A 17,378-nucleotide genomic window follows, 5' to 3' on the forward strand; every position below is an offset into this window, starting at 1 on the left:
TAACATGCATATAGTATAGTCCAGAGGAGTGTTCCAAACAGGTTTTCACTAGAGAGATGTTACTTTGGTCTAACACAGACTGACAGAAGCCGGAAGATGTAGCAAACAACCACACGGAGATGTGCTGGGAGCAGCTCTTTGATGAATTTATCATTCGCCAACAGTCATCTGGCGTTTACATTTAGGTTGTGAATGAATGATGCTCATATGGCAAAATGCAGCTTGTTCTCGATTACACATCATTCATCAGCAGGGGGTAGGGTCTTGTTCACACTAATAAGATTTGCTCATACTGTGCTTCAAATAAATATGCCCTACAGACTAGCACATAGGCTTTTATGGATTTTCACTATCTACTATCTGGAGGGAGCACCAGTATGAGGAAAGTCCTCAAAATCTCTTTACCATGCACCAGCCAATCATAAGCTCTTATTCCACATGAACGCCTTTGACTTTTGGGGAATTTCTAAATACAAATGTAGACAGGTACATTTACTCATATGTACAAGGCATATGATATCATCTCACATTATAATACGCATTTTGATTTAATTCTTCAAATACACGTCTTGTAAATCCATGGCTAGACAAGAAGACAGAGAACTACACACCATGGGCATCTCACACCTTATCAACCCTGCCACCATCTATCAAATGATTGATGGTCTAACAACTCTATGCTCCATTGGCTCCACCCAACATCCACAGACACCTAACACTCCACTCAGACAGCCAATAAACACACCAGCACCACACACACACACACACACACATACACATACACACAGAACTTGTGTGCAGACTCATACACAGAGACACTATAACACATCATACAAGTACTGTGTAAGCCATACATTTTGTGAGGTTTTTATTTTTGCAATTTTCACAAGTTGGGTGCTATTCATGAATTTCAAAATACACCAAAATATTAACTCTGATTCTGATAAGAATGCAACATGCATGCAAATATGTACTAGTATGTAATAAACAGTATATGTACATGTACATGAACAAGGTGCATGAGAATACAGCACTCCATGATCACGAATTTAACCACTCGTGAAAATGTCATGGAGTCCCGATTCGCAAAAAATTTGACTCGCTAAATATATGGCATGTGCAGTACATAGGAAGTTACCATGTGAAAACTGCGTGGCTTGCCAAACCATGAAGAAAGAACAATTTTCTCCTTTGAATGTGTGCACATTGCCTGCATACATGTTCACACATACACACAATACATGCAGTTATAACACAAGGAGACAATGGATGCATGAAGAAAGATAAGATTGTCTCCGTCCATTACCTCCGTCCTCATCACTGCTCATGTCGGCTTCGATGATCGACGACCTCACCATGCGGTGCTCCATGACCTCCATCTCAATCTTCTCCGACTTCCTCTGGAGGGCATTATAGTTTGACTGTCAACCCAACAGAAACGAGAAACAAGGTGGGAGTAATAAGACCGTGGGGAATTTTTCGCTATGCATAGAGAGTGTAGTTAATGATAACAATGATAATGATGGAGCCTTCTAATGTGCTGAGTCTATCACACAGTGACACTCTAGGGGTCCGTTTCATGAAAGTCTTATGATAGACTTTTTGCTCATAAGACACACTTATGAGAGACTTCATGAAATGGATTTTACTTCTCTACATACACGTAGCTACATATGAGCGACTTTGGCCATTCTGAGATTTATGTAAAGATTTTTATTTGATGACTTCATGAAACAGACTCCTGGCATAGGAAGGTGAGACCTCTTTTTGACATTGCATCATTTAGAAAGAGCCAAAAGAAAAAACAAGACAAACAAGTTCCTGGGGAAAAAAAAAAATTCTGAGTTCTTCCTCGAAAAGATGGAAAGGAGTATCCATTTTCCTTTCTTCCTTTTTTTTTTCCTGCCATTACTCTCTGTGATTAAGATTGTATTTTGGATCTGTGTTATAATGAATGACAAGTGAAAAAGAAGGAACAAAAAAAAAAAGAAACTCTGTTAGATTGGAGTATAAGATCACAATTCCCATTTATTTTCCCACTGATGGAAAAAAGTCAATATATCTAACACTGGAAGGGAACAAAGAAAATATACAAATGACATAATTTTATCCAGCTAACACACGTGAAGAGAGAAGGGAAAAAAATAATAAAGGTCATTTTAATCACTGTTGCTCTCAAGCATATGAGTCCACACATACTTTTTCATTACACAGAGGTTGTTAAACAGGAAAATTGTCCTCAATGATAAACTGATTAGGTCACTGATAAAGACTCAATACACAAACGCACACAATCACACAAAAAGATGGACAGTTGATAAGTTCCTCTCAGCATGTTTGCCTTACTTGTAGATTTTAATCATAATGAGAATCTGGCATAATTGAAAAAGTTTGAATACAAGTAAGAAGGAGTCAAAAGGGGCCTGAGCTTTCGATCCTAGCAGAATCGTCGTCAGAGACAAAATGACCAATACGTCAAGAGGCAAAATGACCATTACTGGTCGTTTTGCCTCTGACGAAGATTCTGCTAGGATCGAAAGCTCAGGCCCCTTTTGACTCCTTTTTACTCCATTGGCTTGCCACTATTGGATAAGCAGTTTTCAGCAGATTTTTTTTCTTTTTCTACAGTGAATGTAAGTAAATGAACAAACACAACTCACTACAGTATCTACTAATATTCTTGAAAAACAGCTGTTACTGAGACATTGCTTGAACCATGCCTCTCACATAAATTCCACATGAAATGCTCCTGCTTCTACTTTTTTTTGTTTTTTTGGTGAATATCAGTTTTTTGTTTTGTTTTGTTATTCTGTTGTTATATAATCTGAAGATCAAATTGCAGAACATACAGATTTTGGGTCATTTTGAAAAAAAAAGTAAATAAAAGAAAGAGATATAGAAAAAAGAAGATGACACAATCAAGTAATCCAGTCAGCTATCCTGAGCAGCTTCCCGCAAAAACCTCAACCTGTCAAAAAGTTGGGTCCCGCACAATGTTTTAGATAGCTCTTTGTAGGATGCTTATGCTAAAGACAACGACCAAATCATGATCAATATGTCGTCATATGTGATTGTTAATATTGATATTTATTAATATGTCAATATGTAATTGGACAATTCTTCCAGACGGGGGCAGGCAATGCTACAAGCACAGCCCAAAAGAGACCCCCCACCCCCCTCCCCCCCCCTCAAGAAAACCCCATGATTCCTATCATAGAAATATGCTCTTCCCTTTGTAATGAATTTCTGCCAATTTGATGTAGAGCACACAACCTTCCCCAACTCACTCTCTGTGCAGTCTGGTGTGTGAATACATCACAAGTCTTACCCTGAGTTCTTTGACTTCTTTCTCCAGTCGTAGTCTTTCTGCCGTCTCCACTTCCAGCATCTCGGAGGCGTTTGTGGCCGCCGTGTGCTCCTCGGACAAATCCGCCGAAAGCTCCGTTATCTATCAAAATTAGGGAATATGGATTTGCTTGAGACAATAGTTGACATTGATGAATGCGATTGCATGGCATTCTTTTCCTTTTCACGGCATATCTCTCCTCTCCACAAACTACGCTCCTTTCATTTGCCTAAAAACATGCGTCACATCCACATTCTGTGTATCATTTTCTTATTGCTAGAGACACAGGGTAGACAAGGGAGAAACAGAAGCAAACATCACATTCTTTTCTTCACGGCTAATTTCCATACAAATGCCGCCAAATTTGCGACGTCATTCGATGAATGCATTGCACTCTAATTTTCAAATGTCTCCGTGTTCTCTCTCTCTCTTACAAGGATCATACTGTTTGAGCTGTATAGAATATGTTATACTAAACAGTGCACAGAGACATCTTTTGTTTGTCTGTTTGTTTTTCACAGCAAGGACATATTCAGGCACAAATTCAAATTCACAGAGGAAAGAAACCATGGCATTTGATGACCTATACTGCAATAGCTAAAAATGAAATATACTCTTGCTTTCATTTTCATCGTTGATAAGAGGGTGAAAAATGCAAGGCTTTGGTGAAAGTGATTAGCTGGAGAGGGCCACCCTGAATCTATCGACATATATCATAAAATTATTTCCTCCCAGTAAACAATCCACTTTTCTTGTCCAATATGATCTAAGTGGTGATCTATCTCAGTTTCCTCATGACATGGAACCAGATACAATGTAGTCAAAGCAAAGTCAAACTGTCGGCCCCGTCCCCTCCCCCCCCCCAACACACACACACATACACACACACACACACACACACACACACATGCACAAATATCCTATTTATCAATTCCTGGGAATACTGAGTCTAAATATAGAAGGGATTGATACTGCCTAAAATGGAAGTCATAAATTACAAAGAAAGCCAATGAAAAAAATAGAGGCTCTAGGGGTATGCATACTAAAGATAATACCACAGAGCTATTGAAATCAACTGAACTTATTTCTTCAATTTGTTGAATCTAATCCACTTGAAAATATGCTCCATCATCAATGACAGAAATACATTTGGAAGTGATTAAAGTCATCAGTCATACAAGTGTTTATACTTTGGAGAGGGATTTGAAACCATGAGCATCATATTTTCCCAAAAATCCAATGAAGGTAATCTTGAACTCCATGAAAATCACATAAGCCTCCACCAAAGTATATTAGATTGGTTATCAATTCACATGTCTCAACACCTCTCAGTCATATCCAATGTGTTTCAACACTGTATTTGTTTACATGAGCTCTCTAAAAATAAAAGTAATAAAGCACCGTGAAACTGAACAAGCAAAGAATTCACTTCCTCTTCTATTCTATAATTCCATTCACATATCACTCTATTGACAGAAAATTGCAGAGCACCGCACTACACACTATAAACTACTATCAGTACTGAGACCAGTACACAATGAACAGGAGTAATGTCAAAAAGCAGCTTTGAACTAAAATCAGACACATAACCCTCATTAAGTATTTACAAATGAGTACTCAGTTCACCAAAGAAAAACAAAATATACTCCAAAGGAAATCACAAATCTAGCTACAGTACACTTTCCCATATTGTACTATGCAAGGCATGTGAATTCCCTTTTTCTTCTTGACTAAATACTGTAAACATCCATATTTAATTTTTTTTTTTTTTGGCGCTGAGTGGCTCAAATATATATTTGCAAGTTCTTGAATTCACCCTGCATGATTGTCAACCCATTCAAAATGTGCAGAGAAAATTATAAATATATTTTGCGGGTTTTTAAATTTGTGCCACCCAAAAGTAGCGCAAGATGTGCGAAACTAAATCACTGCAAAAATCTGTGCATTTACATTAACCACTCAAGCTCAAATTAGTGTCCAACATATCCCAGTGAGTAGTGCTCAGACATGTTATTTGCCCAATAGGGATTTCTGGTGGCCCCTTATGATATTAAGTGCATTGGAAGCATCCTGAAAAGAAACAAAACTCTCAGCTTTATAACTAAACCTTTAAGAACATCATCCCACTTGAATCAAAACCAACTTGTGAAAGAAAATGAATTAAAGGACAAGTTCACATGTGGATTGAGTGAATGCAGCAATATTAGTAGAACACATCAGTGAGAGTTTGAGGAAAATCGGACAATCGGTTTAAAAGTTATGAATTTTTAAAGTTTCTGGTCAGTCAAGGCTGGATGAGAAGACTACTATAGCTTGTGATGTCACATGTGTACAATGATATAAAGAAAGAATAAAGAAAATTCAACATATTTTCACTTTTCTCGCATAACAAAAGAACACTTGACTTCTCTCTTTCAGAAGGCAGGGGGGATAATATTACCCTAATCATATGTCAGTAACAAGTCGAAGACATGTGCACTTTATTCAAAAAGTGAAGTTTTGTGAAATTATCTTTTTATTTTCTTTATATCGTTGTACACATATGACATCATACACTGTAGTAGTCTTTTCATCCAGCAGTGACTGTGCAGATACTTTAAAAATTCATAACTCTTATTAAAACGGATTGTCCGATTTTCCCCAAACTTTCACTGATGTGTTCTACTAATATTGTTGCATTCACTCAATCCACATTTATATGAAGGTGGACTTGTCCTTTAAGATTAGTCCAGGGTACCAATTCTAAAGACTGAGATGTACAGGGGAGTTATGCATGCTTTTCTTGCAGCAATCACTTAGCACAAATTGACCCAAAGACATCTTTCTGTCAGATCAATCAACTTACCCTGGAATCCATTTTATCCACATTCTGCTTCAGTGTGTTCCTCTCTGTCTCCAATTTGGCAACTTTTGCCCTCAACTGATCCAACTCAATCTTCAAGGAGGAGAAGAAAACACAAGAGGAAACAATGCATAAAATACTCATATGTGAAATTCTTTATAATCACGGTTTGTTTATATGGTAACATATCAATATCCGTCATTCACCCTTATTGAGTGATGAAACACTTATGTAAATTTTCTCATAATTACAGTATGTTTATAGTAAAATATCAATATATCCTTTACTTACCACTATTAAGTAATGAGCCCAGAGCATCTATTTTGTTAACTATCTTTCAGAATTGACTGAGAGCCAAGGGAGCCTTAGGCACAGAAACTCAGACATCCTCGTAAATATGATAAACAGCTAAAAGGGCTGTCGGTTTTTCCCCATCAGCTGATTTTTCATACAGAGATAAAAATAGTCTATACTTTTAAAATATCACTCTTGCACAGAAATCCTAGAGAGAGATAACAAGCATGGTCTATTTATCCACACCAGTACTACAGTGTATGTAAAGGGCACTACCAGGGTAAGGATGACGTGTTAACAGCCTTTAAAACATCACAGTTATTATCTGAAAAGTAGATATGTCAAACCATCACTCTGCAGTGGCCATGTTTTTGTTCATGTGCACCACTTTACTGCACATGTCGAACTACAGAGAAATGCAGTGGGATACATACATTCAGAACAAGACGAGACAAATGCAAGATATCAAATGTGATAGTAAGCTGGACAAAACTTAAGACAAAGCATGATAAAATATAAAGAATACAAAGAAATACAAAAAACAAAAGTTGTACATTGAAGAAGGCATAACAAATGTATTACACCTGATATATATATATTTTTTTTCGTCTCAATCCACAATACTGAACTTCACAACTCTGCAACTTCAAATACAATATACAAATGTATATGACAAATAATACAATCCATCAAGCTTTGGATGTTCTAGGAAAATTATTCTGTGTGCTGAAAGAGAATGTTGAATGCCAAGGAAAGACAGCTGAAGCAGGCTTCAGCTGTGATTTAGCTCAGTCAGTAGCCTGTCTGCCTCCCAATACATATGACCCAAGTTTGATTCCCACTATGTCTTCCCACTTGCCTAGCTGAGCAGTGTTGTATGTAATCATATTCTCCCCTCTAGTGAGAGGTAAAACACTCTGTCCCTCGAATAGGATATTAAATGGGGGTATCATGTGTGAATTAGTCACAACTCAAGCATATAAAAAATCCCGCTACATTAATTCATAGAAAAAAGCAGCCAGTAGTTGCTAACCCGGTGGAGTGGTCCACCTACCTACCCATGCAAGAAAAAATGGGCAAACGATGCTAACCCATGGTGGTTCGCCCCAAGTGACTAGCAATACTCAGCAAACGGTATCAACCAGGCACATTAGGCCATACAAAGAAGATAAAGATTTACCAGGAGTGTACTCCCCCACTTAGCTACTCTCCTATCTCATCCTCCCAGTGTCTAGCTTGCAGGCTTTTGGAAATGGAGCAATGAACTGGATCAAATCAGACCCAGACGATAAAGTCATCCACCCTTCCCATCTCATCTAATAGAGCTGGAGTACATTCAACATCATAAAAGCAGGTCTCCTGATTGTTTGTGCATGTTTCTGTAACAGAGGAAGCCATGTGGTGTACATGAACGTGCAGCTCTTGTAAAAGTGCACATATTATTTTTCATACCCGAATATGTTTAGATTTGTGCATAGTCTCAGGCCATTATCATGGTTACACACTCATGTCTGCTGTAGCTTTCATTCTCGTAAATTTGACAAAATTTCACCCTTTCCTGGGAATTTGGCCCTGTAAACCGGATGTCAAGCACCTGCTCAATTTTTAATGAACCTGTCGCATTCAGCCTCATTTTATGTTAAAATCCATTCCCACAGATTTTATCTCATGATATCTAGAAACCAAACTCATGCCGTTAAACTGTCCTTTGTTTTGCAAGTTATTTCCTCATATTTCCTCAGAGTATTGAGAACTTCTTCTCAATAAAACATCAAATAACACAGCAAAATCTGCAACATATCTTTCAGCATTTCTAAAAGACTAATCCTTTAGCGCTCTAGTCACTGGACAACCAGAGATTAAAAGAAAAGGCAAACACGTAACAAACTTTTTGAGATTTCAGACAACATTAAATTTTTTTGAATAAATGTTTTGACCAATGACAAATGAAAGGAAGACTGTATTTTACTGTGAAGACAACCTCCACATGGTAATACAACAATCTCTAGTATCCAATGAGTTAAATACGGAAAAATATGGCAGGAAGGAACCAGACACTTGTGGGGGGAGGGGGGGGGGGGGAGGCGGCAATGATACCCCTCAGTACGCACCCCGCCCTGGATCCCGTTACCCCTACTCACATCCTTCATCTTGAGCTCCTCCTCAGTGCGATGAACGTCCAGCAAGGGAAGGACCTTAGTGACCAGGCGCCACCACGGCCAGTTCTTCACAGCCAGGAACTTGCGCACATTGCGCTGGATACAGGTCACTGCCAACAGCTGGATCTGTGGAAGGTAGCATGAGAGAGAATAAAGGGGCTACGGAGCAAAACTTTACAAAATAGTCACTCTAGTACATTGCTTCACTTTGGAGTCTGTGCATTCAAGATCGTCAATTTCAATTTCTGTAGTATCAACAGCAAAGTATAAATGTGTGATTGCTTTGTCATCTCCAGTTCCTTGGTATGAATGGAAAATATCGTGTGTATCAGATTGAAAGTGAACTTCAAATCACGCAAAATTAGTTTTACTTGCTATAAAGGAGCAATAACTTGATCACACAAAAATGTCCCACTTATAAAGCACTATAGATTCCTACCTCACTGCTGTGTTCTTCTGATTGTGTGTGATCAAGCTTCTATTCTAATTCTGAAATTCTTTTTTTTTTTCTTTGAAAAAAAAAAATTACCACAAAGAATTCACAAAGTTACAGCTGAGCAGAGAACAATATGTCAAAGTGTGAATTTCCTGGTGCCCCCCAAATGCATCTCTACTACTTTACTATCAATGCAAGTGATCATATGTATACCCTTTGCAACTTGCAATACAGTTTGTGAAACTGAATACCTGAAAAAAGTAGATATCTATAAAACAGAAAACAACATTTGTTGTAACTTGAAATTTGAATTTGAATTGGGGGAAATTCCCATATTTATTGATTCTCAACCAATATTGGATTCTCCTCTCCCAGCAGTAACAAGAGCACTTCTTTATTGTCTAAAGAAATAGAACGCTTTCAAGCTGAAAATGAAACTGGAGTTTTAACACAGAATTGTACTGTTACAGTGGATACATTTTCTTCAAAAATAGATTTCAGGGAAAAAAAAAAGGACAAATAAATAAAATGACTCAGTGATAAGCACGTATGAACACACATGGAATGCTCGCCAGAGAGAGTTGGCATGCTGCCAAATATGATGATATTCACTCAGACATAGGAATGCATGATTTGAAAGTCCTAGGCAGTGATTGGTTGACTCTAGAAAGCAGTACTCAGTATTGAGCTTATCCCTCCATATTCTTCCCCCACCCCCTTAAAAAAAAAAAAAAAAAAAAAAAAAAAATCAGCTTCAGGTCTAAATTTATGCCAATTTCCATCTGCCAGCCAACCCTGGGCTGTGATCAATTAGGCATCGCTGGTGTATCTGATACACACTTCCTGTTACAGTCAGGTGGGCACATAGCTAGTGTATGATGAAAATCATTTCATTTCCACAGCCCTGTACACAAGGTGGCATAATATACAGGCATCCAGGAGTTATGAAACAATACCTGGTACAGTCTATAATTGGTGAGACCTTGTTCTGTTTAAAGCCCTTGTAACCCTTACTTAGTCAATTTGCATACAAGGGATGCAAATATCTACACTGTATGTGACTTAAACCACACTCATGTGTTCAAGTCAGACATAAGTACTGATTTTTTTTTTTATAGTAAAGATAACAATTGTTCACTGGGAATCCATTATTTTCCAATGATTTTTCAGAGCAATAGCAACCTTATGGTCCCTTTCAGGAAAACTGTGAATTCCACAAGTTAGTCAAACAATTATGATCTTCAGAATTCTCTGAATTTTCTCTCTCTAAATTCCCATCACTACATGTAGTCCAAACCATTCATTTCACAGTATTGAAGCTCAGAAACAATAAATAGTAATTCAAATTTAGACATCTGCCTTAGAGTACTCACTAATATAGCACTTTGTAAGACTACAATTAAAACAACTTCTGATTTTGCAGTTTCCCATATTGCCATAAAATGTGCATATTCTCTCCCCCCCTTCCCTTTAATCTATTAGATTAATAGTAAACCGAGAAGCACTTCTTAATTTGGGGCTTCTTTTTGCTGTTCCAAGTTCTGGCAAATATTTCAATTCATTTCAAATTTCTCACAATTATTCAAAGGGCAAGCCTTCTGTACAGTGTGCCTTAAAATTAGGAGGAAGCAGACACGCCTCTTTCCCAATGTCAACTTCTGTACTCAAGATCTTGATTTAACCTTTCCCTGATCCCTCTCCAATTACCTCCTGCCCTGTGTAGTAAATACTGCCTATCCTAGTCTGATGTGCCACTGCACTGCTGCTAGGTATTGCCCCCATGAAAAATTAGAAGGTATTTCTATGATGTATGGCAGATTTCTCTGAATAAATGGAACCATACATCACTCTTCCTCAGCGTGTATTCTCAAATTTGGGAAGGGGAGGATGGACTACTTTTTCCAGTGAAAGTGGTACAATTTCAAGGCATAGAATAAAATTGGGTTCTTTCATGGTTCCAACTACTCTTTCTACATAAATTGGCTTATCTTTTTTGTCTTTTTTTTAAAGGGGAAGGGTTACTTTACATAAAGAGCAAAGCTGGTTGCTCATAGTTGGTATAACTGTCAAGAATGGCACCAATGTATTTGTATAATACAAATGTCCTTCAAGTTAATCATCTAAAGAATATACTAGGTACATATGTACATGACTTATGTGAACATTAACAATTAGTAAATATTATGATGTAAACAGGAAAACAGCAGGCATGACTTAGTTTCTCTACCAGCGTAAGCAATTTCAACGCAGATGTATTTGTATCATCGGTTCAGCCTCTAATTTTCAAGATTTCTGAAACAAATCTTCTTCAAGCAATCACATAAGAAAGTTTTTTGTCATTACTGAGCATCTTTAATTAAAAGTTATGGTCCAGGGGGGCATTTCATGAAGGAACTTGTCGGATAAAATATCTGACAAGTCAATTATATCCGACAAGTTTTGAGAAATTCTTTAGTCTGATTGGCTGATTTCTCTGAACTTGTCGGATATAATTGACTTGTCGGACATTTTATCCGACAAGTTCCTTCATGAAATGCCCCCCAAGAGTGTTTCATGAAAGTCTTATGAGAGACTCTTCTCCCATTAAACACACTTATGAGAGACTTCATGAAATGGATTTGAAAGTCTCACATAGCTACACATTAGCTAGTTTGGCTATTCTAAGATTTATGTAAAGAATTTTACGTGATGACTTCATGAAATGGACCTCATGTTACCACACACACAAAAAAAGAAGATGTACCTTTAGTTGCTTGAGCTTCTGCCTAGCCAGGTACCCTCTGCAGTGAGCCTGGAAGCGTTCAATAGTCACTGACAGCTGCCTATCTCTCTTGTCTTCCAGTTGAACCAGTGCACCAGCTCGGAAGAAGATCTGTGATTAATAAGAGATAGAAGGAGCAGGGGAGAGCAAGGATGGAACAAGGGCAGAGATGGAGGAAAGACAAGGGAAGGGGAAATAGGGGAAAACAGATTGAAAAGTAGAGAGGCCAGAAGAATGTGAAGAAAGAAAATATGTAAGAATAAAAGATATAAAAGAGGGAGACAATGGAATAGTGAAAAAAAGTGATAGGAAAAGGGTTGCAGAAAAGATAAAAGGGAAGATGGATAGTAGAAAAAAATAGAATAGTAAAAAAATGTTGACATTGCTCTGTGGAAAGCTCTTAGGAAGAACACATTTTCAGCGCTTGTTCTTACATTTTCAACATTTATCTCATAACTACTGCAGTTTACATTTGCCTGTTGGTACAGCTGAAATAGAATCCATCCATAATATCCATTTATGATCCTTCTCAAACCTGTAAGAACAGAAATAAAAGGATAAATACACAGATTCACATGAAGTATGATTACATTTTACCAACAACGTGAACTAGAAAAGCCGAACATGTACAGACTGAGCAGTGGATTGAGCAGCATCACCTAGGGAGACATATGCACATTACTAAAAACAATACATGAAATCGTGCTCTACGAATCAGATGTACCAGCACGTGTTGCGACATATCTACACCTCATTAACTCGGTAATATGCCATGCTTGAAAAAAGAAAGATATAAAACAAAGAAAAAAATGCAGAAGTCATATAAAGTTCAATTCCACACAACAGTTTGCATATCCTCATCATATTTGTCTGTACTGGGCATGCATCACAGAACTTGTAAAAGACCGGCGGCTCGATGAACTCCTGGCAAGTTCAGGACCCTGCATCCGCTTGAAAACCAAACAAAATGTCTTACCCCAATAATGCAATACAAAGTAAATGAAAACAACAGGAAATCAAGAGCACTTTATATTCACAGAACATTTTTATAAACATCTTTTCTTTTGCCTTGAAGAACATGAATCTTCCACTCAACAATATAAGGAGCCACAGAGAGAACATTCACGTGAAACACCCCCATTGCCAGTCAGCTAATCACTATAAGGGGGCATGTTTCCTAATTGGAAAGATATAAAGTAGTTATACACTCTACATTGTTAGTTTGCTACAGGTTGTAGCTCTATAGTTGCAAGAATGAAGCAAATTGAATTGAGATATGATATATATATTATGTGCCTACTGAGGAAGCAATAGATGTTTGTCTGCAATCAACCAGGGAACTGGCAGCTTAAAGTAACCTCTGAAGGCCTAGGCAATGATGATAAGGTGCCTCAGCTAAGGGTACCATCACCACTGTAGCCAGGGGACCTGAACCACAGACCTCACGTTTGAGAGTCTATGGTCCATGGTCTACATTACAATAACCTGGAAAGAGATATCTATCTTGTTTCTACACTAGAAAAGCTGCTCTTTTGGTGAATTCTGTGGCAACAGTGATGTAAAGTACTGATGACAGATAGGAAGGGGTCCATGAGGGACAGGGAGGCAGTGCAGAATTTATAGGAGGGAGAAGGACTGGTGATTCATGCCTGGCTTTGACATTTCAGCTGGCCTACTCCATATCAAATTGGAACATCAGTCATGTGATTGGGTCAAACTGGAGCAGGTCCCAAAGTGAGCCACAAATTTTCAGCTGTGCATCAATTCAATACATATTTTATATCACCCTGCATGCCGGGCATCAACAAAATAGGGTCATTCAATATTAAAATGAATCATGGCGCTGTTTCCGATGCTGTGGTACTTTGCACAGTATTTTAATAAGGACACATGATGTGGCAAAATGCATTGCAAATTAAGTGCGATATCTTGGCTTATATATATCCCTTTAAACTAAAAAAAAAAATGCATCTTGAACTTTTTTCACATGACCTGCGCTGTACATGCATGTGCCTTAAAGGAGAAGTCCGGACGATTTTGAAAAAAATTAACCAAAATCTACATAAATAAAGGACCATAATGACTAAGTTTCATTGAAAAAGACCCTCCCAACTCGCCACAATCGATTTTTTAGCATCACTAATTTTGAATCGTAACCGTTCGAATTCTGTACGCCGGCGAGAAAGATCACGTGACAGCGTGACGTTTCATCCTCACATTGCTTTTTGCTTGGAGCGTCAGCTGGCTCGGGGGAGCCCTGCTTGAGCAACGGTGATACGGGCCAAGCGAGCGGTAGTAGCGTACCGCTCAACAGTCTCTGACCACACAGCGGATGCACGCGGCATGATCTATTGCTTCATTAAAAAAATGCTGATGTGTCAAGTGTTAGGGTGTTGTCCATACTTCAACTTTACTAGTAAGTCTTCAAATTGAAGAAATATTTCGATTTTAAATTGATATCTATCCACGATACTACCTTTACATGATCCTTAATGCTACAACACGCAGCCCGATTACGCTGTGTGTATTGGGCTGCTGGTCGTAGTTACCGGCGCGGCGCGGCGGCGGTACCAAGCTGGCGCTGGCGTTTCTTCCTCGGTTCAAGTTACATGTATACTGTCGTATTTTATCACCGTCAGACACACTTTTCAACAGTCTCGGACAACAAAAGAGGCAATAATTCTGACATTGACAGACTGATTTCAGATTGTTCACACTCAGAAGTCGAAAAAACGATCGCGGATTGTGATAGCACTTGGCAGCAGCAGACGTAAATGTATGCCTGCACAGCCCGACAACAGCTAATGCATTGTAAGTGATGGGGTGGACACTAATAAGTACGGCAGTATTATAATACATACATATTTCAATTTAAACGAAAATGTTATAGCATTGCAACTATTTTACATTAATCTTTGAAGATTTTATATAGATATATAACGAAGATTATTTGAATAAAGGAATACAGCGTTTGGCAACAGCACTCCTAAATCGGTGTACGGTCTCCTGCAGTAGCGCCGACAAGGCACACCTATGCAGGCATGCAGATACCGCCCGCAGTCAGCAGTGCAATGGGAGATCGATGCGTAGCTGGGCTTCGCTCGCGGTGCTCTCAGCTGAGGAAACTGCGCCCGATACGTCACGCGCAATGCATCCTGGGACAGATAGTACGAAGGGCAGCTCGCGACGGATTCGAACATGAAGAATTACCTTATTTAAAAAAAAAAATCATACTAAATGTATCTGATGGTCTTTTCTCGTCGGGAAAAGGGTAATAGGTTCATGAAATATTGTTCTTTACACACGAAACGGCTGATAATCGTCCGGACTTCCCGTTTAATTATCATTGATTCAAGGTTGGCTCAGAAAACCACAAATTTTGCAATGTAATGCCATGGCATTTGATATCAGAATTCCAAGGGCCACTGACATACTTTGAAACTTAGCATCACCGTAATTTCTGCCAAAATAACCCCACGGTATAAATCTTGCATGCTCCATGCATTCAATGTTCAATCATTCCGAAGGCAAACTTTATGAAAATTGCACACAAGACTTTGCACGGGCATAAATTCCAGAGGAATTCATATGAAATGCTTGATGAATGACTTCATGCTTGAACTGAGGCAGAGCTAATTGCAAGTCGTCACATCCCCATGTGATGCATTGCAAGGTACAATTTTCTCTATCCATCAAAGTACCCCTCAGTTTCTTCCTCAAATATCAGCGGAGTCTAGCCAGAAAATGAACTCATTCGAGCACGAATGCTGACTAACCTCCACAGAACACACAATCAATGTGATTGACAATTCATGTTTACATGTTCATCATTCATTTCACAAGGAAAATGTGAGGTATCAAATACTCCACAAACAAACAGGTTAATGCTATCGTAAGTGTTGTACTTGTTGCATGGGAATCTACATGAAAGTAAAAAAAGAAAAAAAAAGCATTACGAAGCCTTGTATGAGTGTGTATTTCATGTAGCAAACATTTTACACATTTATTGTTATTACACCAATTGACAGTTTCATCATATGGATGAAGTACTGCAGTAAATCAAACTCTTTTTTTTTGAAAGCTTTCTCCATTGTGTTTGTGTGATGTTACTCAAGTTGAGAAAGCTACCTTCTAAACAAAAAGTCAAATAACCCTCAAAGATTGCTCCAGTGTGTGGTTTTCCAAACAAGCTCACTTGATGATGAAGACACAATATACTTCCTGACATGCCCCCCTGGTATAGACTGTGACACCAGTAGGTGGCTGCCATATGGACCCAGTGATAAGAGGGATAGCCATTCACTGCTGTCTGTGGGTGGTGGAAGCTGAGACTGCTTCTAATTTTCAGATCAAAAGGAAATAGTCACCACATACAGAGAGGCGATGCAAAGGATAGAAGTAGCTTCATTGCAAACACAAATCTTGATTCAGTGAATGCAGAGAGATTAGTGAAACAATCAGTGAAAGTTTAAGGAAAAGCAGCAAATCTATTTAAAAGAAATGCATTTTTGAACATGTGGATTAATGCCATGTGCATCCTACCACTTGATAGAAACTCTACAACAAATGATTGTGATAACAGATTTTACAAAACATATGAGAAGTATTGTTTTGTCAAGGACATTATACAGCAATTGACCCAGCTCCTTAACAAGGCATCAAGGATAATTTTTGCCTGAAAATTATAACTCAAGGGAAAGTGCATTTTTACCTCCAAAATATGTCACCGACTGTTTCACTACTGACCTCTCTGCACTTATTGAATCCACATGTTTGGCTTAAGAAACTTCCCCCTTTAACGATACAGCACCTACACTGATTCATACCCTCTGTTACAGTACTCTTTGAAAAATGAGTTTGTCATTATGTGGATTTTTCCAGTTTAACCACAATTCACAGAAATGTAATGCCCATTCATGCCACATAACCCTTCATAAGAAAATGCCCTTCCATCTTTCTGATTGATTGTACAGGAGAAATCAAAGCTCCATATGGTATCCAATGGTAGACAAGCCATACAAGAACTTAACTAGCATGATGGAAAAGTTACTGAAGACCACATACTCTACAAAGAGCTACCAGGGTTGATATTGGTATGTTTGAGAATATTTCTGGGGTGAAACCTCATCTAGACTTCTAATGAGGGGGGGGGGGGGGTACTAAAAATACAATTTTGAGTTCTAAAACATTGGTTTGTTCAGGCTTGCAAGGCTTTTATAGAAGAATTCAATTACAAGAAACAGGAAAAGACAAACATTGTGCTAGAATATCAGAGCTTGCCAACATTCACCCATCAAAATCAGGAAGATTCCAAAGAGCAATCAGGAAGATACTTGTGTGTCACAAGCATCTCAATGGGCAAAAAACATTTCCCAAATCAGGGGGACTTTTTTCAAATATTCTCTTTTCTAAACATAAAGAGAGCTTCAGGAAGCCTCCTTCAGAATTTGGGAGACTTGGCAGCTCTGCTACTGTAAAACCACATATTTTCATGTGCGTACAATTTTTTGGTGAATTTCGCGAGGAGCCAAGATTCGGGT

The 17,378-nt window shown here is 38.4% G+C and overlaps 1 protein-coding gene across 8 annotated transcripts in view; it reads right to left on the bottom strand.

Annotated features, from left to right (window-relative positions):
- The window catches only part of LOC139718987 (unconventional myosin-XVIIIa-like), a 226,393-nt gene that overhangs the window by 59,657 nt on the left and 149,358 nt on the right, over positions 1 to 17,378 (bottom strand). For all 8 annotated transcript variants that reach the window (XM_071630437.1, XM_071630462.1, XM_071630457.1 and 5 more), the window contains 5 exons: positions 11,821 to 11,949; positions 8,624 to 8,767; positions 6,192 to 6,281; positions 3,329 to 3,448; positions 1,307 to 1,421 (listed from right to left, as the gene is read on the bottom strand). In XM_071630437.1, the coding sequence (XP_071486538.1) occupies positions 1,307 to 1,421; positions 3,329 to 3,448; positions 6,192 to 6,281; positions 8,624 to 8,767; positions 11,821 to 11,949 (598 nt within the window). The remainder of the gene's footprint in view (positions 1 to 1,306; positions 1,422 to 3,328; positions 3,449 to 6,191; positions 6,282 to 8,623; positions 8,768 to 11,820; positions 11,950 to 17,378) is intronic.

Source organism: Diadema antillarum, unplaced genomic scaffold, assembly GCF_040938485.1.
Source record: "Diadema antillarum isolate AM-2024a unplaced genomic scaffold, OU_Dant_1.0 scf00000008, whole genome shotgun sequence".
Lineage (NCBI taxonomy): Eukaryota > Metazoa > Echinodermata > Echinoidea > Diadematoida > Diadematidae > Diadema > Diadema antillarum.